The following is a 25,561-nucleotide window of genomic DNA, read 5'->3' as shown; positions in this document are numbered from 1 at the left end:
TTGTGTTGAGAAATGAATGAGTGAATGAAAGTACATAATAAAAGTTATTATGTACTCTTTCTCAGTTATGGCTTTACTGATTTAGGAGACTTGTCAGTCAAAGGAGGATGTTCCCTTGGCTCAGAGACTTGCTTAGATAACAACGTGGCACGGCCAGGGTACACATGGTGTGTTCTCCAAGAATATTCAGGCGGGGCTCAGGCTCCCGCAGTCCCCAGTCCCACCCCTGGCCTTACATTTCAGCTGAGTGGGAGGAAGGGTATAAATTTCAGCTGTTCTCAGCCCTGCTGCGTTTTTACCAAAGACTTGCGACAGCACCATGAAGTTGGTAGGCTTCTTCCTCCTTGTGCTCCTCATCACCCTCAGCCTAGGGGTACAGGAGCTTCAGGCTGCGGTGAGACCGTTGCATCTTTTGGGTGAGTCCAGGGAGAAGGCAGCTCCATTCTTCTTCAAATGAGGGAGACAGAAAGTAGGACATCAGGGCCTAGTGTGTGCAGGGGCAGGAGGGGAAGAAATAAGAGAAGGAAAAATAATTCTAGTCATTGCAGGGACCCACCTTAACTACAGAATCTCTTCTTCTGCCTCTACTTTCTCCACCTCCTTTCTTTGGGCCACCCCTCCATCTGGACTCCCCTCCACTTCTCCCCTTCAACCCCCTCATCAGCCATCCTCTATCTCCCCAGCATCTCTCTCTCTCTCCTCTCCTCTCCTCTCCTCTCCTCTCCTCTCCTCTCCCTCTCTCCTGGTTTTTGTCTCTTGCTGCAAACAGATTGAATTGTCTAGAGAAAATATTTTCTTAATTATGTTAAACATTAATCATCTCAATTTCTTTTTACCATTGACATTCTCACAGGAGTAAACTTAATTCTCTGCCCGCCCTTACCCATACTTCATTCTTTAACCCCTTGAAGACTGACTAGTCTCCACTGCTGCCCCCATCACTCTGCTGAAGCTTCTCTACTGGGTCCTGTTGACAGATCTCATGACTCTCAGTAGCCCAAGTCTTTAACCTCTGCAACATCTGACATTTTTTCCCACTCCATTAATCCTCAAACTTTCTTCTCTCTTGGATTTTCTTCACTGTATCTCTTTCTTCTCCCTACAGATTATTGGATGCAACTCTTACTCCTTTCTCTTCTTTGCTCTCCTCCCCCTACATTCAACTAGTTGCCAAACACCATCCATTCTTTGAAATTGTCTCTTGCATATGTTCCTTCCTTTCCACCCACCATTGCCACACTGTGTTTCCAGCTCGGGTTACCCCACACTTGGACCAGCACAACAGCTGCCCAGCAGCTCTCCCTGCCCCTGTCTTCCTTCTGAAGTTTGCTTGCTGGTTGGATCATGGTTCATTCTGTGCTCTCACACCAGTAACCTTCATAAGTAAACAGCAATCGCATCCCTCTCTTGGCCTACCTACCAAACGAAATCCAAACTCCTCAGGTCAAGCTCCATCCTTTATAACTTTGTCCCCTGCCTACTTTTCCTGTGTGATTTCCAACTGTTCTTTAATACTTATCTAGCCTTCCATTTGCCAATCCTCCCATATTCCTTGTATTTCAGGTGAGAAGTGAGACAAGTGAGACACCTAGGGCCCAAAATTTAGGGGGGTGCTCACTCTTAGGGGGTACAAATGTCTCCTTAAATTTTGGGCCCAAGATACCTCATGTGCTTCTCCTTAACCCAGCCCTGTTCCATTTCCCCCTTGCGGTTTTGCTAGTAATTCTTTACTCTTCTCACAAAACTTGACTACCCCTGTCAATTCTGCCTTCAGAACATTCCTATACTTCAAGTCTCACCTCTTCTGATTAAACTAATTGGGAGTAATGTCTTCTTTCTTCTGAGCCTCTTTAGTCCTTTGGATATACCTCTCTCAGGACACTTGTCACAAACTGCTTTGCTTTTAGTACTTAAAACATAAGTCTTATTTGCATTGTTAGACTCTAAGCTGCTTGAAGGTAATGAATGACCCTATCTTACATCTTTGTATTTTCTGAATAATTTACCTCTATGCTTTATACATAGTAGGAAATCAACAGTATAATGAGTGACCAAACTGCCGTGAGTGGGGACAAGAAGTCTTTAACCTTCTCACCATGAGTCAACAACAGCTAATAGAAACATGGAGGGATGGCACTGATTTTCCTTGAGGTCTGCAAGTACATAGTCCAAGACCTCCTGCTAGGCCCCCTTCTTACACATCTTTAAAGCAGGCTTTGCTTTATTGGAATTATGTGAATGCATTGTTTTTAGCTGAAATATATAAGGTGTTAATGAATATTATTCTGCAAGCAATCCTTTAAATTACATTATGAATTGAACTAAAAGAAAAAAGTGGAATTGGCTCCTTAATCAAGGGCAGTCCTCTCTGTGCCTAAAACATGGCGGTATTCAACTGGTCTCTTCTAATGTAGGTGACTGCATTGAGCTCTGCAGTGGTGACCGGGACTGTAATCCAGGGGAGCATTGTATCAGCACTGGGTGTAGCCAGGTCTGCGCTGCATACTAAGAACAGGTAAAAACATCAGGTCCTTTCTTGCTGTCTCAAACCATCTCCAACCCAAGCAAGCTGTACACTTGGCCCTGATGGGACTTTCCAGAAATGGGTGGGACAGAGGCCTATCTCTCTGTGGTCCCTCCCTCTTCACCCACACTTCCCAAGAAAAATAAGCATCTATCACAGGATGGTGGTTTCCAAACCTCTAAAATAATTTAATGACCCATTATATCCTGCAGAGAAATCAGACTCTTCAATCAAAAAGAAGATAAATATCACCCATAATCCCCCATCCCAAAATGATGTCTGCTTACCACTTTGGTGAATGTTTTAAACACACACACACACACACACACACACACACAAATATATAATGTAAAAATGAGATAATCTTGTACCTATTTTTATTTCTTTATTATTTCACTTAGAAATAGCTAGTAAACAATACCAACACTGATGCTTCTATACCATCAACTTTAACAGCCTTATAGAAGTCCATCGTATATGCTCATATACTTAGTAACCTCCATTAATACATATTTAATATATTTTTTATTTTTATATTAATATGGTGTAATGAATATTAAATTGGTGTGCATGCCCTAATCAGTTTTTGTTGGGATAAATTCTAGGAAGTGTAATTAATGACCAAAGAGTATGTTCATTTTAAACCTTTGCACATTGCCATAGTGACCTATGCAAAAATCTCTTTCCTGGAAAAATATTTCAGGGTCTTCACATGATAATTTATCTTTAGTAGCTATTAAATGAAAAAAAATAATAATTAAAAGCTACTGTGATTCAGTTTTGATTATAAATGAAGTTGTATTAAACACAACAGAATCAACATATACTTTAAAAATAATCCATTTGTGTTTAGAATGTATTATTTGTCCAATCCACCCACAATCCTTGGGATGCTTTTCACCTTGCTGGCTCCTTGTAGGTGCTTATTGATTCCCAGAACTGGGAACTTTTGCCTTTCAATTGTATTCTGTGGATTCAGGTCTTACTTATAATTTTTTTTGTCCATTTCTCAGATGAAGAGTTATTTTAAGGGTCGTCCTTCTCTAATAATTGCTCATCCCTTCCTAGAGTTGCTATCTTCAAAGATGTGACTGGAACGCCTTGCCCAGGAAGATGGATGAAAATGGGGACCTGTGGATGGAGATTACAAGGATGGGGAAGGAAAAAAGTTGTTTCTTTAAATAAATCATCATTATTAAAAGTACCCACACTACTTGAATTATTTGGGCGGGGGTGATGGAGAGGAAGAGGAGGAAGAGGAGGAAGTGGGGGATAGATGACATTTGTTGGGCACTTGCTATGCAGCAAGGACTGTATTATGTTCTCCACAAGTGTCATCTAATTTATCCTTCCAACAACCTGTGACTATGCTTATTATCATTACCGTTTTACATATAAGGACACCCTGAGGTTTGGAAAAATTAAGTGATTTGCTCAAAGTCATACAGTAGTTAGGTGTCAGGGTCTTATAATACAACCTAAGATGAGCCACACCAAACTCAACTACTTTCCACAGTCTCTTTCACGCCACCTCTACTGTGGTGATGACCAGGCCTCATATCCTTTTAGCCCAGTGTGTCAGACATCTCTTATGCACTGCTTTAAATACTCTTCACCTTACACTTTTATTCTAATCATTGCTACAGCAACCAGTTTATCTCAGGCATCTATCTATCTACTAGCCAGCATAAGGTAACTTGTCAGAGTCTTTTCCTTGAACTTGTACCCTGTTATTCCACACCTCTCACTTTTGCCTCAGGGCTTTTTTGATTATACAAGAGACACCTGCAGGAACCGCATATTGACGCATGCTCAACTCAGAAGACCGGAGAATTCATGCTTGTTGGGGCAACTCTTGACAATAGAGGTCAGAGGCTGACAGGTGTATGCTTCCCCCTTCCCACCTCAGGAGAGAGGTTCTGAGAGTATTCAGTAAGGCTTGTCAGCAAGTCCTGAGGGGTGAGCAATCACTCACCCCTTGCAATGGCCAATTCAATAACACATATTTGTATTATTCATTCCTGAATAAATCACTCACATACTAACCTCATGTGAGGCTCTGCTTTAGAACTCAGACTCAAATATCAGTGACTAGGTCTCAGCTCCTGATCTCTGAGCAAATGCTTGAATATCACAAATACACACACAAGCAAAACACACATATGCACACATCCCAAGAATAAACAATAGTATACAAGCATAGTGAAATCTAAATTCAGTCACAAAATAAATATTTCTCCCCAAAGAAGCCCAAAGTTTTCAGAGAACTAGCTCTCCTAAAGCAAACCCCCAATTTCCATTGCTAAACAGGAGTGTTTTACTCTCAGGAGAAAACACGTACATTCAGGTAACTTCAAGGTTTTCCCTAAGAGTCATGGGTGAGAACTTGCTTTATATTTGCATAACTCAAAGGTTTTCTTAGTCTGCCCAAATGTTAATTTCAAGCCTTCATCTCTTGCGTGAATGCAAACTGTCCACAGCTTTAAAAACGTCAATTTTCCCGCATCTTGCTTTTAAAGTTTCAGGGAATCTTGGGGGGTGTCCAATCTCAACCAGGCCACCCTTAGTTAGGTTATATGTTACGTAGTTCAGTTGGAACTCCCAAATTACTTTTGTGTGGTTTGGTGTCTCAAGATCCACAGAATTCACAGCCAGCTGCAAGGAGTACTGGGGAATGCAACCTTTATTCAGGATGGTTTTGTGCCTGGGGGAAAAAAAACCAGGGGCTGTAATAGGCTGTACGAAGAGTTGAGGAATGCCATAGAGCTAGCAGTTTCTACCACTGCCATCCACATGGGTCCCTCTCCAACCCCAGCCCGAATCTGAAACGCTGGTACTCAACAGGAATGTTAGCCCTCCTCAGGAACAAAGGTTCTGGGAGTCTCCACTTTACAGTCAGGGCTCAAGGAGAGGTGGGCGGCGAACACGTCTCCAAGCCAATTTCTGATGAGTATTTGCAGGGCAACAGTCTGAGGAGTGGGTCTCCCCGGTCTTGGAACCCTATGGAAACCCGTTCTGGTTCAAATAAGGTATTTCCGGAACTGGCGCGCGGAGGCAGGGATGCCCCGGAAGTGCTTCCCAGTTCTACGCAGGAAAGATGGCGACGGTGCAAGTCGTCGGATCCCTGCTGGGCGGGTCGCCGCGGGAGTTGCCGCCGGCGCTACCCCGCGAGCCCGGCACTGGGTTCCGCCGCCTGTCGGCCAGGCTCTGCGCCCTGCGCCCAGATGACAGTAGCTCCGCCCGCACCGAGATCCACCTGCTCTTAGACCAGCTCATCTCCGAGAACTACAGCGAGGGCGGCGGCGTGGCCCCGGAGGTAGGCGGCGCGCCGGGCCGGGAGGACTCCAGATGCGCCTGCTGGTCCCGACCCTACCCTTCAGGGATCCTCGCTGGTACTCCCGTCTGCCTCTCCGGGCTTTTCTCACCTCCACTTCGCATTACTTAGTTCCAGGCTCGTTTGCTCCCTCCGACCGTGGCACATTCTCTTTCCTCCTCTATCTGGAAGACCCTGCAGTGCTTTGCAAACTCGCATCTTTAAAAACCCAACTTGATGACTTCTGCTGTGATACCAACACAGGTGTCATCTCTGGTACCACCTTCCTGGTTCTCTCGCTCCACTCCCTGCATCCGGAATACTTTGTATATGAAATTCACTACCACGGTTTGTTGAGTGTATGGCGCACGGACCATGTGCTATACTTTTCCGTGCATATTTACAGGAAACTTAGAACGTGGGTATTTTTAGGTTTGTTTTACTGATAAAAACACTGAGGCTCATAGAGATCCAATGTCATATTGCTGGCAGAAGGCCGAGGTAGAATTGGAACTTAAGTCTGTCACAAAATTTGCTGTTTTCTGTTCCTCCATGCTCGGTCTGCCCGCTTTGCCTCCTCTTTAGAAGTATGCGGACTCTGAGTAATATTATTCACACACATCAGGCCTTGGATACTAAGTACTGAATTCCCTGAACTCTTGACCCAGTCATACCACTGCCTTCCGGTGCTCACAGGCACATCAAAATCGACAGTTCCTAAAAATGAGTACGTTATTTCCATAGGCATCATCCCCAACCTGTTCTGTTCTACACACACAAACATGCACATGCACAGTTTGCCAACTCACACAGGCACAAACTAGTTCTTCTCCTTCCCTTCCTTCCAGGTCCTATCCAATCATTATTCTTTAGAACCTGTCTCAAAAGTATTTCTCAGTCCACCCTGTTCTCTCTATTCCATCACCAATGCCTTAGGCCCTCAGGCAAGATGACTCTTGGACTATTCCACTGGTCTCTAACTTATCTCCTGCCTCCAGTCCTGCCCTTCTCCAAACCATTCTTTGCTTTGCTACCAGAGTTAGCTTTTCTTTAGTGGAAAAAAATCTGATTAGAAAATTAAACCTTTGATTTGGGAAGATCTTCAATACATATTGGTAAATGGTCAAAGCAAGTTACAGAACAATTCATACAGACCAGTGTAAGGTGGGGAGATTTAAAAATTTGTGTATGTTTATAGATGCAAAGAGTTCACAACAAAATAATAGTGTGTGTCACTAGGGAGTGGAGTGGATTTAAGGGAGTAATTGGGGACTTTTATTTGTATAATTTGATTTTTTTTTGCACCAAAAATATGTGCCTTTCCACTTTCCTGTCCCATGACTTCTCCTTTTGTGCCCTGTGTGCAGTCATGTAAAACTTACTGTTCCTCAAGCACCTACTGGTTTTATACCTACTAGTATTCCAAGTCTTTGCATACTCCTTTTTTTTTTGCTTGCAATGTCTTTTAGTGCTTTGTCTATCTGCAGATTTTAACTCATGTTTCAGATAATTCCAGATTCTGCTTAAAAATCACCTTTATAAGACACCCCTAATTATCATTTTCCCAGAGCTTATACTTAATTCTTTCAGCACTTAATTCGCATTAAGTATTTGTATTTCTGTCTTTCTCACTAGACTGTGAGAGTTTGAGGGTTCAGAAATACGTTTGTTTACCTTTGGAGCGCAAAGACCTAGCATACTACCTGACACATAGTAGGTGCTCAGAGCCTTTTCATTTAATAAACGTTAGTGGATGAATGAATAGTATAATTTGCAAATGGGTTCCTTTTTTTTTTCCCCAGAATTTTCTAATTTTATATTAAATTCATACAAGCATCATTTCTCATTTTCCTACTAGCATGGAAAATCTGGTTCGCTACTTTTTGGTATTTTTAACTTAAGTGTGTGCTTTAATATTACGGAAGCCTTTCTTTGATTATCTAATTGTCATCTCTGCATATTGTAGATATTCTGTAATCTTTAGCCTAACGAAAACCATATTGATTCTTTTCCTTCTTTTTTTAGCACATCCTATTTTTGTGCTGTCATTTCATTTTTTCCCCTACTTTCTCAAATTTCACCTTTTCCCAATTTGTGAATGTTCACTTTTATTTTCCTATTTGGCTGTGCTTTTTTTGGGGGGGGGAAGGGGGCAGTTCACTTGACTAGTAGGTATATCACCTTTCCATTGTCTCTTTTTTTTTTTTTGGTAGGATGTCAGCACCCTTCTTGTTCAAGCATGCCGACTGGTGCCTCTTAATCAGAATCATCTTGTCAGCAAAGTGTCTCAGCTTATCCACCATTTACTGAACACATTACAGGTAATCATTTTGTAACTTTAGAATTCAGATCATGACGTTTGAGAATAAGTACCTTTGAAATACTTCATCTGTGTTAGGTATGATAGGCTGGTCTTCTGAGAAGCTATAGGGAAAGCAAGTGCCCACTAAGAGTATTAAAACAAATAGACCAAAAAAAAAATATTCTGGAAAAAAAAATCTGCATAATTCTAGAAGTTTCTCCATTAGACACATTTGTTTTTGTTTGATTCAAGAAACCAGGATCAGTCAGGCCCCCAGGTCTTAGAATTTTTCATGAAAACTGTATTTGGCCAAGATATATCTAAGAATAAATTGAAATAATCCCTTACTTCTTTCCTACCAATATTGTTTCCTCTTTTCTAATGCTGCCATTTTTGTGGTCTATTTTTGGTCTTCATAAAACATGAGAAGTAGCTTGGGGGCCAGAGGACCCTAGATAAAAAGACCCCTTTTATTTATGTAAAGGTCTTACTATAGCTCCCTTCTATCCAGAACCTTTTCCAACTTGTTAAATAAATCAGTTATCTTTTTAGGAATAGTTAAAAAAAAAATTAAGGCTGTTAACCATAAGATGTCACATGAGTATGTGAATGCAGTTCACACAAAGCTTATCAATTAGCATTATGTAATCTAGGGTGCCGTTGGTTGTAAGAAACAAAAAAGACAACCCAGGATAGCTAAACAGTTTTTTTTTAAATTACGTCACATTACAAGCCCCAAGGGAGGCAGCTCTAGGGACACTTGAAAATAAGAGGATTACTGGCATCTTTCCATTCTGCCATCTGCAGTATGGGGGTTATCCTTAGCCAGCATCTCTCACAGCCATGAGATGACTGCTTCAATCCTAGGCGTCCCATGCAAAATAAATAATACCCAACAGAAGCAAAATAACTGTTTATTTTATGTCTTTTTTATTTTAGAATGAGGAAATTTGTCCCATAGACTCTCCAGCAGACCTTCCCTGATATCTGGCTGGGGAGTACTAGGTCATATGAGAGCCTCCCTACACCAGTTTGATCATGTGCATGGTATTACCTTAAACTGGGGGTGTCAACCTTTACTGCACATTGGAATCACCTGAAGGACTTAAGCTTCCTGGATGATTACAATGTGCAGCTCAACCTCAGCACTATTGATATTTTGAATTGGATAATTCTTTGTTTGGGCGGGAGGACTGTCCTGTGTCTTGTAGGATGTTTAGCAGAATCCTTGGCCTCTGTCCACTAGATGCCAGTAGCATCCCTCCAATTGTGACAATCAAAGATGACCACAGACATTGCCAAATGTTCCCTGGGAGACAAGATTGCCCCTGGTAGAGAACCACTATCTTAGACTAATTAGGATTTACCCTTAGGTCTCATGTGGGAGAGGTGGGCACCCAAATAAAATCTACTCTGCCAGCAAGAAAAGAGGAGGTGCATGCTGGTAGGTACCAACAGTGTCTGCTACATGTGACTTCCTAAATGCAATAAGGCTATTTTCAACTGTAGATTTTTAATTTTTTTTTAAAGATTTTTATTGGGGAATTAGGGGGATGGGAGCAGTGCTGGGGAACTGGGGGGAGGGGAACAGACAAGTTGCTGTTGTTTTGTTCTTCAGTCTAGTTGTGGAGGATGTTGCTTCACTGGCCCAAGTTGGCACCATCATTGCGCTCTTCCAAGGCAGATCAGTCGTCGGCTTCTGGATGGCCGCTCACTGTGGCTGCTGGCCGCTCACGCTAGCTGCTGGCTACATACGGTAGCCCATGGCAACCCACTGCCACAGGGGCTGCAGCCTACGCCATTGCAGTCGCCTCACGGCAGCCCAGCTCCAGGTTGAGCTGTTTTTCAGCATTTTAGCTGTAGAAGGCAGTGTCACTGGCCCTCAATGTGGGATCTGAACCGGGGCCCTCTGGCATCCCAAGCCAGTTCTTAACCATCGCACCACTCGGCCGGCCCAACTGTAGAATTTTTGAAACTGATGTGATAGCTTCTGAATGTTTCCTATTCTCAGGTATATCATCTTTGTAACACCAGTAATTGGAATAGTTTCTTATCACCTACGACATCTATAGCCCTTAACCAACTCTAGCATTTGATGACAGTTTATGTCAATTCTCTGTGCATTGATTAGCCTACTTTGTCCCAAAAAGATTATAAACAACTTGAGGACAGGGATATGCCATCTCTTCCTATTGTAGTCACCCCGTCATGGTAGAGACATTGTAGGAATTTAGCAGACATCTTTATTTACAATGTATTTGTTGAGTGTTCACTATGTATAAGGCAGTTTAGTTGAGTTAAGACATTTTAGTGGATTGAGTCTTACATTATCTGTGTAAGTACAGGTGCCAGTGTCTGGTTAGTTCAAGGAAAAGTTACGGGACTTTGCCAGGTTCTGTTTTGAGTGAAGGAGTAAAGGGGAAGAAGTGAACAAAGCCCTGAGGCAAGGAGAAGGCTCTTGTCTTGATCGAGCTTTCATGGACTTTAGAGCTGATCTCTATAACACAGAAAAGATGGGCACAGAGGCTCTCTGTCTTGCACAGCTTGATTCAGATGAACATACATGTCTGGAAAGAATAAACAATGTTTTTAGAAGTTAGATCATAAGTATTTTTTCCCCTATTGATAGGTAATTGTTGATGAACAGAACCTGGATTTCCTGTTGGCCTATACGATTTCTGCTCTTCAACAGTGCAGCTCCTGGACACACGTGAAAATTCTTCAAGCCCTGGCGGCTCTGGTTTACTGCAATGGCTCCAAATGTCAAAAGGTAGTTTAAACTGCATTTTGTCTTTCATTTGAAAGGTTAGGAGCACAGGCTGTGAACCATCAGGCCTGTGTTCGGGTCTGTCCTGTCATTAATTAGATGTGTCACCTTGAACAACGCTCACTCACCCACTCCGAGCCTCATTTCCTCATGTGTAAGATAGTGCCTCTGAGACTGAAGGGAGATAATACGTGTAAAGTGCTTGGCACTCGGTAAATATTTTTTATTATTATTATTATCACTACTCTTCAGCTATGCAGCTGGGACTGAAGAGCTTCAGCACCTCCCTCGGCTGGGAACGGTGGTCCTCACTTATGTTTTTTGGCATATCTTTGCTTGCCTATCTGAAAGATTCACCTAGCAGCTAGTTTTTTGGTACTTAACTGTTCTTTAGTTAAAAAAATGAAATCTGTCTAAAGAGTAGTATTTTCCAGAAGCTGTTCTTTGACCAACATTGGCTGTTACTTTGTTTCAGTACCTTCCAGACTTATTAGGCAAAAGTGGACTTTTGATGAAGTTGAGTGACTCGGCTCAGTCTGACCCTGAAGTTAGGAGAGCTGCAGTGCATTGCATGGCAAATTTATGTCTCAGGTATGTAGATCCAATCAGATTTCTCAGCTGTAATAAGACAGGGCCTCTCATGGGCCCTTTGTAGCTAGCTCAATCTGTCTGAACCCAGAGCCAACTTAGAAAAATAACCTGCTTTGCATTTCCCATGTTCTTTGCTAATAGATCATCTTACATTGTTTATTTTTAATTTTAGTATTGCTTGTAAAGAAAACTTGTAAAGAAATGAAGGAAAAATAGACTTGGTCCTTATCCTTAAAATACAGTAAAAGTGATGTATGTGCAATATGCCTAGGTTTTGTTTTCTGTTGGTATGAATTCTAACCTTATTCAGTCTTTTAGAAGGATTTATGCATGGGAAATAAGCTTTGGTGAGATTTATCTGTCAAGGCCAGTTTCCTCTAAGAAAATGGAACCAATCCCAGCGGCCCAGTTCTAGATTCACGCAATAGAAAATGAGCAGCACAAACTTGCAGTGATGTATGATATCTACATTGGGGTGTTGTTCAGTGACTAGGAAAGCAGGTTCAGCTGTGATTCTGGCTCGACAGGACCTGTCTGCGTTATTTCTCTCTAAGAACTGAAAAGCAGAACTATCAATAAATAAGATTTCTTTTTCTCCACACTTCTTCCACTATAAAATTCTGTAAGTTTCCCCTATGGAAACCATTCTCCCTTCTTCCTATGCGTTCCAGTCTTATGCCTGTCCCAGAGAAGTAATTAATTAGCCAAAGTGGACCATCTTCCATAATATTGTAGAGTTTCATTCAAGGGTATATTCCAACTCTGTTAGTCTATATTACTGCTACTTTTAATTCTTATTCTTTTGCAAGCCCCATTTCAAAGGAGATAAGTCTGAGTTGCTTTCTCTGTCGTGTTTTAGTGTGCCAGGACAGCCGTACTTGGAGGAGCCCTACCAGAATATCTGCTTCCAAGCCTTCTTGACCACTTTACAGTCTCCAAAATTGTCTGATATGGATGATATCACATATTGTATGGTAGGTGGGACTACTGCTAATCTTGTGAAAGTTACAGATGTGTCTAGAAGCAGCAGTGGAACAGAACCTGTTACCAAAGAGTTTAATTTGGTTGCTGTGTTAGTTTTATCTAGAGATATAGGCATAAGTGGAATGTTGATAACCTAGAAGGACTAAAGTCATGTCTTTCAGGTTTAAATTACAAGAAATTGTTTTGTTTGTTTGTTTTGTTTGCTGTTGTTTTTATTTTGCAATTCTAGGTTTTAAAAGAAAATTTTATTTTTTTCCCTCCTGACTATAAAAGGAATACAATTTCAGATTAGTGACTTTTTTAGATGGAAGGGAAAGGCGTGGAGTCAACAATATCTATAACATTTTGTTTCATTTTTTACAAATCTGATGCAAATATTTGTTAGCATGTTTTAAATTCTGAGTAGCACATTTCAAAAATTACAGTTCTAAGGTGGTACAAGTTCTTTATAGCTCTTTGCTCAGATATAAGCACTGCAAACAATTTGTTCTACATGCCCCCACATTCGTTTCTATATATAAATGATCATATTTATAATTTTTAAATGGGATCATATTAAATATGCTATTTTACCACTTTCCTTTTTAAGCTTAATATCCCTTGGACCTTTTTTCAGTACCTATTAAACCTCATGCTTTCTAACTCTGTTGCTGGGAGACCTTGGGCAAGTTACTTAACTTCTTGAGCCTCCATGTTCCTTATCTCTGAAATGGGACAAATGATATAACTGCCTTGTAGGGGCCTTATGAGTAGTACATGAAATAAAGCATTTAGAGTACTTGGCAAAGTGCATGCAATTATTATTGTTGAGTTTCACATGTAGCAGAGGGTTAGCTTCTTATATATCCTTTGTCATAATTCATAGAAATTGAAGTTTTTTTCTGTGTTCCCACTATTTCAAACAAGACTACAGTTCACAACCTCTTCTTGCAAGGAGCATTTCCTAAGGGCAGAATCCTAGAAATGAGATTACTGAGTCAGAAAATCAATCTTGATCAGAATTGCCTTCCAGAATTCTGTCCCCACATACGTTTCTTTGCCTTTAAGAGCTGCTGAGGTTGCTGCATTGTAGAGATTTCCCGCCTCTGATCTCTGCTGCCATTTTTTTCATTCCTGTTGAATTCTTCCCACTAAACATCTCTTCTTTTTTTTTTTCTTAACATTTGTACATGCTGGTTTATAAACAAACGTGTATAATAAGAGCACTCTTATTCAATAAGCATACTGTATTCTTTCGGAAAATAATTTGTAGAAGTTCTCTGGATTTCATCTGTGCTTTCCCACCCCTGTCTAAAGGTTTTTTGCATCATCTGAAGACCTTTCTCCTCTATCCTAAGTGGTGGTAGAAAGTTGATGCCTAGACAACCAAATTTCATTTAACTCGGTCTCCTTTTTTCCCCTAGTTGTTACAAAATGCATTAAAAGGTATACAGTCTCTTCTGAATGGTGGGAAGATGAAACTGACACAGACTGATGAACTTGGAGCTCTTTTAGCTGTGTTAAAGGTAAGGCGCTGTCTGTTCAAACTCCACATCCTTATTATGGCTCTTGTCTTTCCTATTTAAACCCCAGGCATAAGGACCACTTTATGTTATCACTCCAAGGCTAGCTTTAGGGTACTATATTTTAAGAGAAAAGAGTAAAATGTTCATATTCAAGCGTACTTAAAATGAACTGAAAACAATAACCCTTGCTTTAGTAAATGTATCAAAATTCTAAAATTTCATCTATGAATTTCAACTTAGCAAGGGAATAGGTTATGAGGTATGATCTGTAGATAATTTAATTTTGGATTATCTTGAACCTGTTTGTACTTGAAAGAACCATGGTTTCTCCTTGGTCCTCACCTCTATATAGTAGGTAGGCCAATGAAGATGTGTGTCAGTAGGCTGCTGTCCTTTGGCTTCTGAGCCTGCCAGTCAATGGGAACGTCAGGTCAGCCTCTCTGGGGCCCAGCTATCTTCAGTTGAGCAAGGAAATAGTAAGAAGCTTTGTGCTGGCCTCAGATCAAGCCATATTTGATGACTTAGCTTTATCATGATGAAAATTTTAATTTTTTCCCTGTGTCATCTCCTCTATTCCTAAATAGAGAGCTATCTAGATGTGGACATGGATAAGCTAAATAAAAATGATAGATTTGTAAAAAATATATATAGAGAGAGATAGATATAATAATTGGATAAAACTGATTGGATAAATTTTTTAAATTAATAAATAAAAGTAATGAGTAAATAAATAAACTAAAATCAAACCTAACGTGATCTGGCCAAACCAGACCCAGCTGGAGGCTGGAGGAGATTAAAGTCTTCTTAAGTCCTAAACTAGCTTCAAACCATCTATTTTCTGTCGCATTTTTATATTTCCTTAATTAAGCTTTTAAGCATTAATCTGTTTGTGTGATCCAGAACATGATGAATAATTCTGGTTTTTGATTTATGGTTTTTCATGTGTTTCCTTAATCATCGTCATTAGAAATCCATGTTTCACGGACTCCCTGGAATAAACATAGAGATGCCCAAAGTGTTATACCCCACTCCGCTTCCGCAGTATGATGGGCGGCCACCTGTCAAACCCCAGCAGTCAGAATCCAGCACTTCTCGACCAACTCTGGTAATTTTATGTCTATTTAGATTTAAGCTGCAGATTGTTTTTAATTGTTTGCTTTGTGTTTTCTGTGATATGCATCACTACTGTGCCAAAGGCTCGCCTTGAATTTGATTCCATTTAGGGGTTTTAGCATAGTAATTTAAATCCATCACAATGCTGAAAGTACCAGTTAGAGCATCTTAAAATAGGCATTCACTTTACACCCAAAGCCACGCATCCTCATCCCCCAAACACTCAAAACCACATGTCAACAAACATTTTCTGTGGTCTTTTAGGTCCCTGTTGCAACTGCTACCTCTGATGTCCTAGTGCAAAAGCAGCCATAGACACTATGTCAGCGAATGGGTGTGGCTGTGTTCCAGTAACACTTATGTACAGAAACAGGCTGTGTGCTGGGCTGGAATTTGCCAACCCCTCTCTAGACAATTAGAACTCACTACCAGTCAGCTCACTATCTCCACACTCCTTACATTCACCAGATTTCCCAGCCTTTCTACATAGCTGCCATCTCCCTCATGTTTCTGTTGGAGAAGCTAGAATATACAGATATATAGCCAAGGTATTACATCTAGAAATGTAATACCTGATAAAAATGCTTATAATTAGGAATTCTGTCACTTATTCACTTATTCAACATTTACTGTACATTTGCTATATCCCAGACATTGTGCTAAGCATTAAGGATATGGACTGTTTTTAGGAGTTCAGGGGAGAAGGTGAAGATGGATAAATAAACAGCTACAATGCAATATTATGATTTCTTTCATCAGAATGTTCACAGGGTACTTTGGGAACATATTCAGGACACCCAATCCAATGGAGGAGCAGGAAGGCTTTTAAAAGATGTGACTAAACCGAGACTCAAGAATGAGTAGTGGGCGGCAGATTGGGGGAGGGGGGTTGTCACTTCGAGGGGTAAAAAGTATAACTATTGCACTGTGTTGTACAGCTGAAACTAATTCTAAAAAATGTGTATTTCATAATAAATAATTTTTTAAAATGTTGAGATAAAAAAATTTTATAAATGAAAAAAAAAAGAAACCAACTAAAAAGTTACTAAGTTCATATGTTTGAATATATAAATTATTTATTTATTACAGCAACTGTATTAACCTTTGATAAAAGTTGAGGACAAATTAAAGTAACCATTTTAAAATGTATTAAATGGTTACATAGTACTAATTATGTGCCAAATCTTGTACTAAGTTCTTTACAAGTGTTAACTGATTTAATTTCCATAACAGTCCCGTGGGTTAGGTTCTAACATTTTCCTGGTGCACAGGTGAGGAAAGGTTAAGCAATTTTAAGTCAGGCCACATAGTTAAGTAGCAGAGTTAGGATAGGAACTTGTTCTTTAACCACTTTGCTAGATTGCCTTTCAAATTTAGTAATAGTGTTTCTGTAGGGTTAAGCCAAGGAATTCTCAGTATGTAACATTACTTTTTAAAAAAAATACATTATTTAAAAAAAAATAATGGACAACTTTTTAAAAACGCTGACTATGGGGCCGGCCGAGTGGCTCAGTTGGTTAAGAGCCTGCTCAAGAGTGTGAGCTCTGAGCAACAGGGTTGCCGGTTCAATTCCCAGTCCAAGCTGAGCTGCCGCTGCACTGCCAACAGGTGGTAGGATGGCTCAGCTAAAAAATAATAATAATAAATAAAAGTGCTGACTATGATGCAAGTGCTTTACTCTCTATTATCTCATTTAATCTTTTGAGCCACTCTATTAAGAATTACTACAGGCATACCTCAGAGATGTTGTGGTTTCAGTTTCAGAACATCACAATAAAGTCAAGTATTGGGGCCTTGCCTTCAATTTGTAAAAAATGCAACACCTATGAAGCATAATAAAGTGAAGTGCAATAAAATGAGGTAAATATTATCCTATTTTGCGGATGAAGAAAGCAAGGCCAGACAAATGAGTGCCATATTTTGCCATGTACAATGCGCACTTTTTATACCCAGATTTGTGAGGGAAAAATAACAATGCGCATTATACATGGGTAGTACTAATTCCATATCTATATAAATGTGTTTTTCTTTTATTTATGCCTGTGAGTTATAAGTGTAACTCTAGAAATCAATAACAATATCCATATGCAAAATAATACCCTGGAATATAATAATCAGTTTTGTTGAACTTACGACGAACTTGCAATGATGAAGCGGTGCTTGACCTTCTATGATGCCTAAATATTTGTTACCAGTACATAACATTTCTTGTACCTTGTATCTGTTCTTGTGTTTTGTAATTGTTTGTTACATAAAGTTTCTTGTACCATATGTTAAAAGATAAATGCTAAAATTTTTTTATAATACAGAAAGCAAGTACCTAAATGTAAACAAATAAAACTGAATTAAAAAAAAACAAAACACAATGGGGAAAAAAAAAAAAAGAATGAGTAGTGGCACAGAGAAGGAGAGCAAGTGTGTTATTCCAAGGGAACAAAAGGCATATAAACAAAGATAATAAGAGAATGGAATGCATGTAGCCCATTGTTAACCACTGGGGCCAGAGTGTCAGGTATGAAGAGGGGAAAGTTGGGGCAAGTATGTAGCAGACGCCACATCATAAGGGTCTTACACTGTATGCCAAGGAGTTTGGGCTTTTATCATATACCATATTTCCCCATGTGTAAGACACTCCCATGTATAGGACGCACCTTAATTTTGGGGCCCGAAATTTGAAAAAGAAAATGTATTACATGAAGTTATTGAACTCAAGTTTTATTCATCATAAAATTCATACAACTCCTTATCACTGTCAGAACTCCCAACTCACAATCTACAACCACTGAATAAGACACACCCAGTTTTTAGACCCCAAATTTTTCCAAAAAAGGTGTATCTTATACATGGGGAAATACGGTAGGTGGTGGAGATTCGTTGAAAAATAATATATAGCGGAGTGATGTGATAAGATGTGCATTTTAGAAAAAATCACTGTGGTAGCAAGCAAAGGGTTTGAGTCTGGAGCCACATTAATCATCTTAGGGTAGAAGTGATGAGACCCTTCTTCCCCAATGTCAGGAACTTTGAGAATGCAAAGGAGGGCACAGATTCCAAAGATATTTCAATGTCAGAAAGAAGGAAGTAAGAAAAAAGAAACTGGCTTTTACTTCATATCTACATCTATAAAGCCCCAATGCCCTGAAACATGCATTGTATGTAATGGATTAACATCTTTCTTATGCATCTAGAGTACTACTAATTATCTTATTGGGGAGAACCAAGAAAATAGTCACTTAAGTCATTTTCTATAGACCTTGATTCTTGCGGAACCCCAGTTGAGAAGGCAATGCTTTCGCAACAACTGTGCAAGGTAGCCGTGGTATTAGCCTTATACTTAAAGATAAGGAAGGGCAAGCTCAGAGAGGCTAAATGATTTGCCCAGGGTCTCAGTGGTAGAAAGTAAACCCAGGCAAAAACCAAGTTTTGCTCCATTCCACATTTTTCATACCTTGTTTCTTATAGTCTCATAGGGTATGTGTAACCACTCAGGATAGTACCTGACACATAAGGCATTAAGTAAGTGCCACTTTTTTCTCTTCTTTTCTCTCTTCCAACTACATGTTGGGGACATATTTGGTAATTATCAAATGAGAAAGTACTAATGAGTCAGTTAAAAGCTGTTTTGAGATAGCTATCATATATGTCTTCATTTGCTCCTAACATCAGAATAAGAAGAAAAAATCAAAAGTAAAACCAAAGAAAATCCAGCAAGGTGAGGAGGAAGAGGAAGAATCCAATGGTGAAAGAGAAGCAGCCCCGGTCATGGGCTTGGGCAGAGTGAACCTGCATGAAGGGAACGTTCAGGGAGCCTTCTCCCTGGGCATCCAGAGTTTGCCATTGGATGGAAGTGGAGCTGCAGGAAACGATCTAGTCTCCTCGGCCTTCAGTTCTTCCAGCTGGAAAAGGGTCAGCAGCAGTGAGTCAGACTACTCTGATGCTGAAGGAGGCATGCAGAGTAAAATGAGGTAGTAGTATTTTGTTATATTTTTATGCCTTATATTCTAAGTCGCATGTACATTTTTATAACTCTGCTACATTATATGACTGCTGTGTGTGATCTAAGTTGAAGATTCTCATTTATGTGGGACTTTGCATTACTCTGCATTTTGCCTTGTTCTCTTGATCTGTCTTTGTACATGTTGTTCCTCTGCTTGGAATATTCTTTCACTTCTTTTTTTTTTTTGCCTTTTTGCCTTGTTAATCACTACTCATCTTCAGCATGAACTTAGCAGTCATATCTTCTGAGAAGCCTTTTCTGACCTCCCTCATTCTGGCTTAGGTACCCCTTCTTTGTGACCCTTCTACTCATCTCTGCCCTAGTGTTGAGCGTAATGTGTTGTCGTTATCTCTTCAACTGTCTGTCTCTGCCATTAATATGCTACTCAAGGGCAGGGGGTTGGTTTATGTCTGCCAACCTCAACACAATGCCTGGCACGTACATGAGGATACTCCATGCATACTTGTAGGATGAATGGATGCTCTGCAGTGTCTCATATCTTACACTAGTTTCCTGACATCAAAATGCTGCCGCCTTATTCTCTTATCTAGTTGTGTTTTATTGTCAACTTTATTAACGTGTTATATAAACAAATTACTTTAACATGTTTTAATTGTATTTTGAAAAATAATTTTTTTAATATCATGTTGGTATCTTTAAGACTTATCTTTAAGAATGTTGAATTTTTCAACGTATCATTTGAATTGGCTGAAATAAATAGTATTTCATGGTTATATTTTTAAAAACTATTATAAGACTATGTTTTTCCTTCTCTTGGTTATTAAAGGTCTTACCAAGCCAAAGTTCGCCAAGGAGCATTAGCTTGTTTTCTTTCTACTATAAAATCAATAGAAAAAAAAGTTCTTTATGGCTACTGGTCAGCCTTTGTTCCTGATACACCTGAGCTCGGAAGCCCACAGTCTGTTTCCTTGATGACTCTTACATTAAAAGACCCTTCCCCAAAGGTAAGAGCATTTAAATTCTAAGTGTCATGCTAGGCAGTAAAACTACACGTCTTTGTTGTTTTCTCATGCTATCCAATGTTATCTGAATACATCTCTTACTAATACCAACCTAGGTCCTGACTTGAGAACCACTAGATGGGCAGGATAGGCTTATGTAACAGGTTGAGGGAGACCCCACCGAGGTCACCTCCTGCCCCGGAGCCTGCTTGAAGCCTGAGTGCACTGACTTGTTGCTTCATTGTCCCCTTTAAGCTGTACTGAAGCAGCTGTGCTTCTCTCTCTTTTATGAAAATGTTGATTGCCATGGTATTTGTAATAGGAAAGAATAATAAATGGCTTTAATCCTCAGTGGACTGTCATGGTACATAATGGTTATGAAGGATGTGTAAGGCTTAGAAAAATCTTTATGATGTTTTATGAAACAAAAGTACAGGATATAGAATTCCTCTCAGGCCGGCCGAGTGGCTCAGTTGGTTAAGAGCTCGCTCAAGAGTGCAAGCTCTGAGCAACAGGGTCGCTGGTTCCATTCACAGCCCGAGCTGAGCTGCCACTGAGCTGCCAACAGGTGGCAGGATGGCTCAGCTGAAAAAAAAAAAAGAATTCCTTTCAAAGTGAATAGTTTTGTTTAAGACAGTAGCATTATTCCTTTTTTTTATGTTTAAGGTTTTTCCTTTAAAGAGAAGGGCTAGCAATACACTGAAACTCCCTATGATCACCTCCTTAAATAGCTAATTACTATATAATAAAACTTCTATATGACCCTTCAAAAGCTTTTACAGGATGAAGAAAACTAAGTTAGTTTCAGTTATACACAAAAAATGCCTTGCATGTTATTTCAAATACACAATATCCTAAGTAGTTAAACCAGTAGAAAAATTTCAGATTGACTGAATAAATAGCGAAGGAGAATCTGAAAGGAAAAGGGAAATGAAAGATGACAAATAAATCAGTAATAAAGCCATTCTAATAACTGAAAGGAAAATTGCTATAAGGGTTAAAAACATATGTGTGTATATATATATTTGTTTATAAAGAACCTCCAGCTGAGGGGAGCCGCCATAGGTAGCCAAGGAGATGGTGCCATGGAGCAGTTAGCAGGCCCAGTAAACCACCTGCACTGCAGCTAAGGGGATGTGGGGCATGTGAGTTTGGGATGTGAGAGGTCTGAGGTCATTTCTGATGAAAGTGGATTGAAATAATTTTCATGATGTTTATATCTTTATATATTTTAAGTGTTTGCGTTTGATTCAAGAGTGCCGTGAGAAATTTTACATACTGCAAAGTGGTCCTTCTTGATTTGAGTACCTTTTAGATATGTTTTTGCTGTTTAACTTCAGTGAATATAAGAAATGTGATGAGTGGGGAAAAAAAATACAGAACATCCTTTTGGGAGATGTTCTGGGTCCAATATGAAGCCACAGGAAGATCCTGGAGAACCAGTCATCATTTTTAAAGAGGATTTTAAAAAGATCATCATAATAATTAAACTGAGTCATCAGTTCAGTGTAATAGCAAGTGAAATGATTCTACTCAGTAGATTTTTAACAGATATTAAGTGTAGAAGGGTGTAAATAAGTATAGTAATTATTGTGCACAATGAGGCATGGAACATACCTCTGAAAACTGTCCAGTGTACTTAATTGTGCACCAAGATGCATGCTACAAGAAAGTGTTTTTGGAAGATGATGCCATTGTGAGAGTCTTTTTATAAAGACTTCTAGAAAGTTATGTGCAAAAACTTAAAAGTACCGGTTCATGTAATTGGAATGGATTGATCAGAGCTAGATTAAAAGGTGCAGCCATGGGCCGGCCGAGTGGCGTGATGGTTAAGAACTCGCTTGGGATGCCAGAGGGCCCCGGTTCGGATCCCACATATGAGGGCCAGTGACACTGCCCTCTACAGCTAAGATGCTGAGCAACAGCTCAACCTGGAGCTGGGCTGCCGTGAGTCGCCGGCGACGGCGTGGGCTGCAGTCCCTGTGGCAGTGGATTGCCATGGGCTACCGTGTGTGGCCAGCAGCCATCGTGAGCGGCCAGCAGCCGCAGTGAGCGGCCGTCCAGAAGCCGGCGACTGATCTGCCTCGCCAGAGAAGAGCGCAATGATGGTGCCAACTTGGGCCAGTGAAGCAACATCCTCCACAACTAGATTGAAGAACAAAACGACAGCAACTTGTCTGTTCCCCTTCCCCCAATTCCCCAGCACTGTTCCCATCCCCCCAATTCCCCAATAAAAATCTTTAAAAAAAAAAAAAAAGGTGCAGCCATGTGCAAGGGCTGCGTGGTTCTCTGCTTAGGTGCTCTCTGAGGGTGGAGCTGGATGACTGAAGCTTCTCCTAGCCAGGATGAAACATGACAAGACAACAACAGTGTATCTTGTCATTGAAGTGCACAGTGATGAGCGTTTGAGTTCATGGCAGCTCTGATATGACCTTGGTAGATTCAACTGGAAGCATGATTTTCACTGATATACTGAGAAATTTTCCAAAGAGAAATGGACACAAGGAAAGGTGATTGGACTCTTCCAATCAGAGCACCAGCAATAACATTACTTTTAGGAAATTGGATTATGAAACTCCAGAATGGTTCATTGGGAAGGAGAAAACAGAAATTTCCTTTAGGATTTGGCAGTTGGGGAAATTGTCACATGTTTACATGTTGGACATGTGCTTCAGAAAGCACATCCTGTGTTTCCAGGCAGCACGTTGCAATCAGTAAAATAATGCAACTAATTTAAGGATTTCTTCTATATGATTTCCTCAGGTGTTACAAAGGTAGATTATGTAGCTATAACAACAGGATTTGATCTAAGGAATAAACTATAGAGCAAACCTTCCTCTTGGTACCTTGAGAATTGTCCTGATTTTCAAATTCCATGATGATTATTTATTTCTCTTTTGGATAGCTGTGAAATGTGGAACGAATCAAAATCTAGATAATCAATAGCATAACTAGGGAAGAGAATAAAGGGTTGGAATTTTTAATGGTCGTGGAGTGCTAGGTAATCAGGTTTTATCTCATGGCTAACCAAGAACAGATGACCTTTGCTTGGATATCCCTGAATCTAGAGACCCTGATGCAGTGTTTAAATGCCCCCACCCAAAAGGCAACCAGCTTTGGGAGTGTGATCCAATGAAATTAACCCTGAACATGAGTGAAGAACAGTCAGTACTTGGACAAAGCCACAGAAGAGAACAAGCGGGTGCCCAGCATTGAAACCTCCATGGTACCCACGCCCAGCAGTGACTTCCTCATCACCCTCCCAGAAATATTCTGAGACCAAACATGCATAAAAGAGGAAAAAATAAGGATAGATTGAGCTGCGTAGCAGACATTTCTGCTACATTCTTTAGTAAAGAAGGAGAAGTGCTTTCCTTTTTCTGTGCCTTTGAACAAGGCTACATGCCTAAGGCAGTGAAACTGAGCACCTTGGTGTTTATAAGGCTGAAAAGCCTTTCCTCTGTCATTGTAAATATTCAGACAATAAAAGCTTAACCAACAAAATGACCTCTCTGGAGAGCTGCACCTCTAATGGTTTGCTTACACATCAGTAATTTCTGCTGAAAATGCTGATTAGAGCTGGTAAACAGTATATTAAATATTGATAGAAGAATAAATGAAGCTGTACTTGAACTGGATTCAGTGCCATAACTAGCATTTTATAACACGAAAGATAATATTAAAGAGGGTTTAAGAGAAATAACATCAGAACTATGAGAAGTATAATTTGATATAGTATCACATTTCTATATAGATTGTATACCTCGGTGATGAAAAATACCCAATTTCAGTGACATTCCTTTTGTTTTCATTTCTCATAGTCGTGAATGCTTTTTCCTTCTTAGGGTACCAAAGTTAATTGACCTGAATTTTAATTTTTGAACACCAGTTTATTTCTTTCCACAGCTTGGTTTCTAATTTTACTTTGTGAACTGTTGGAATTGTGATTTTTAAAATGACCTTCTAAAGAAATGGAGGTTTAGCATAACATCTACCTTTTTCACTTCAGACCAGCCAGCCATCTAATCAGAGGTTGGCAAATTATGGCCTGTGGGCCAAACCTGGCTCACTACCTGTTTTTGTATGACCCATGAACTAAGAATGTTTTGGGGTTTTTTAAAGATTTTATTGGGGAATTGGGGAAGGGGAACAGCATTGGGGAATCAGGGAAGGGGAACAGACAAGTTGCTATCCTTTTCTTCTTCAGTCTAGTTGTGGAGGACATTGCTTCACTGGCCCATGTTGGTATTATCATTACACTTTTCCCGGGTGAGGCAGATCAGTTGCTGGTCACTGGACGGCCGTTCACAGCGGCTCTTGGCAGCTCACGCCAGCTGCTGGCTGCTCACGGTAGCTCATGGCAGCCCACTGCAGCTCCACTGCAGCCTATGCTGTCGCTGGCGACTCACCGCAGCCCAGCTCCAGGTCGAGCTGCTGTTCACCATCTTAGCTATAGAGGGTGCAGCGTCACTGGCCCTAATGTGGGATCCGAACCTGGGCCCTGCTGCTCAGAGCTGGTGTCCCAAGCCAACTCCTAACCAACACGCCACTTGGCCAGCCCTAAGAATGGTTTTGATGCTTTTAAATGTTTTTTTCTTTTAAATCAAAAGAAGGATAGTATTTCATGACATGTGAAAGTTATATGAAATTCAGGTTTCATTGTCCAAAAGTAAAATTTTATTGGAACATCGTCACATTTATTCCTTTACATAGTAACTGTGCTACCCTGACAGAGTTGAGTGGTTGCTCCAGGCACCCTGTGGTCTACAAATTCTAAAATATAAACTATGTACTACTGGCCCTTTACTGTAGAAGTTTGCCAGCCCCTAAGTTCTTCTTGCATCAGCTGACTTAAGCACTAGCCTGCTCTCTGTCTCTAGCGCGCGCTCTCTCTCTCTCTCTCTCTCTCTCTCTCTCTCTCTCTCTCTCTCTCTCTCTCTCTCTCTCTCTCACAATTTCCTAATACATTATCAAATTCCTAACTTAAATGCTTATTGCTTAATTCCAAAGAGTCATACTGTTATGCTACAAATTTGTTCTCAAAACAAGAACTCTTTAGTTTTCTGTTTATGATTCCACTCTACAAAAGGCATGTAGAAATGACTTCATTCCTTGGTTACTTGGAGATAATATAATTGAAGATTTTCTGGAAAACCTTTTTCACATCAAATTCCAATATGCTTCATGTTGAGTAAATATTTATATTAGCTCCTAGAATTATAATGTTGATTCCATGCTTTCTAAAAATCTGACAGACTGTTTAATTGGCATTTGTGGGTGAGCTGCCCAAAGAGGTGCAATATTATTTTATATTACTATCCCTTACATTTCACTTTGGTTAAATTGGCTTTTTTTCTTTTTATTTTTTTATTGGGGAATTGGGGGGATGGGAACAGTGCTGGGAAATTGGGGGAAGGGGAACACACAAGTTGCTGTCATTTTGTTCTTCAGTCTAGTTGTGGAGGACGTTGCTTCACTGGCCCAAGTTGGCACCATCATTGCG

At 40.2% G+C, this 25,561-nt stretch overlaps 1 protein-coding gene and 1 long non-coding RNA gene across 3 annotated transcripts in view; both read left to right on the top strand.

The window, feature by feature from the left end:
* Positions 1-272: 272 nt before the first annotated feature.
* LOC109379757 (uncharacterized) lies at positions 273-3,728 on the top strand. Its single transcript, XR_002123266.1, has 3 exons — positions 273-416; positions 2,415-2,515; positions 3,593-3,728. It is a non-coding gene; the product is annotated as an uncharacterized LOC109379757 (long non-coding RNA).
* A 1,866-nt stretch (positions 3,729-5,594) lies between these two features.
* The window catches only part of HEATR6 (HEAT repeat containing 6), a 35,791-nt gene continuing 15,824 nt past the window's right edge, over positions 5,595-25,561 (top strand). The window contains exons 1-10 of one of the 2 annotated variants that reach the window (XM_019636790.1): positions 5,829-5,916; positions 8,051-8,158; positions 9,513-9,583; positions 10,769-10,909; positions 11,382-11,497; positions 12,357-12,471; positions 13,885-13,986; positions 14,954-15,091; positions 18,766-19,064; positions 19,884-20,061. In XM_019636790.1, the coding sequence (XP_019492335.1) occupies positions 9,578-9,583; positions 10,769-10,909; positions 11,382-11,497; positions 12,357-12,471; positions 13,885-13,986; positions 14,954-15,091; positions 18,766-19,064; positions 19,884-20,061 (1,095 nt within the window). In that variant the 5' untranslated portion in view covers positions 5,829-5,916; positions 8,051-8,158; positions 9,513-9,577. Of the gene's footprint in view, positions 5,917-8,050; positions 8,159-9,512; positions 9,584-10,768; positions 10,910-11,381; positions 11,498-12,356; positions 12,472-13,884; positions 13,987-14,953; positions 15,092-18,765; positions 19,065-19,883; positions 20,062-25,561 lie in introns of both variants that reach the window. The other variant, XM_019636789.1, reaches the window with a different exon arrangement.

Source organism: Hipposideros armiger, unplaced genomic scaffold, assembly GCF_001890085.2.
Source record: "Hipposideros armiger isolate ML-2016 unplaced genomic scaffold, ASM189008v1 scaffold_29, whole genome shotgun sequence".
NCBI classification, from domain to species: Eukaryota; Metazoa; Chordata; class Mammalia; order Chiroptera; family Hipposideridae; genus Hipposideros; species Hipposideros armiger.
Note: the sequence above shows the minus strand (reverse complement) of the source record. Positions and strands in the feature narration are given on the sequence as shown.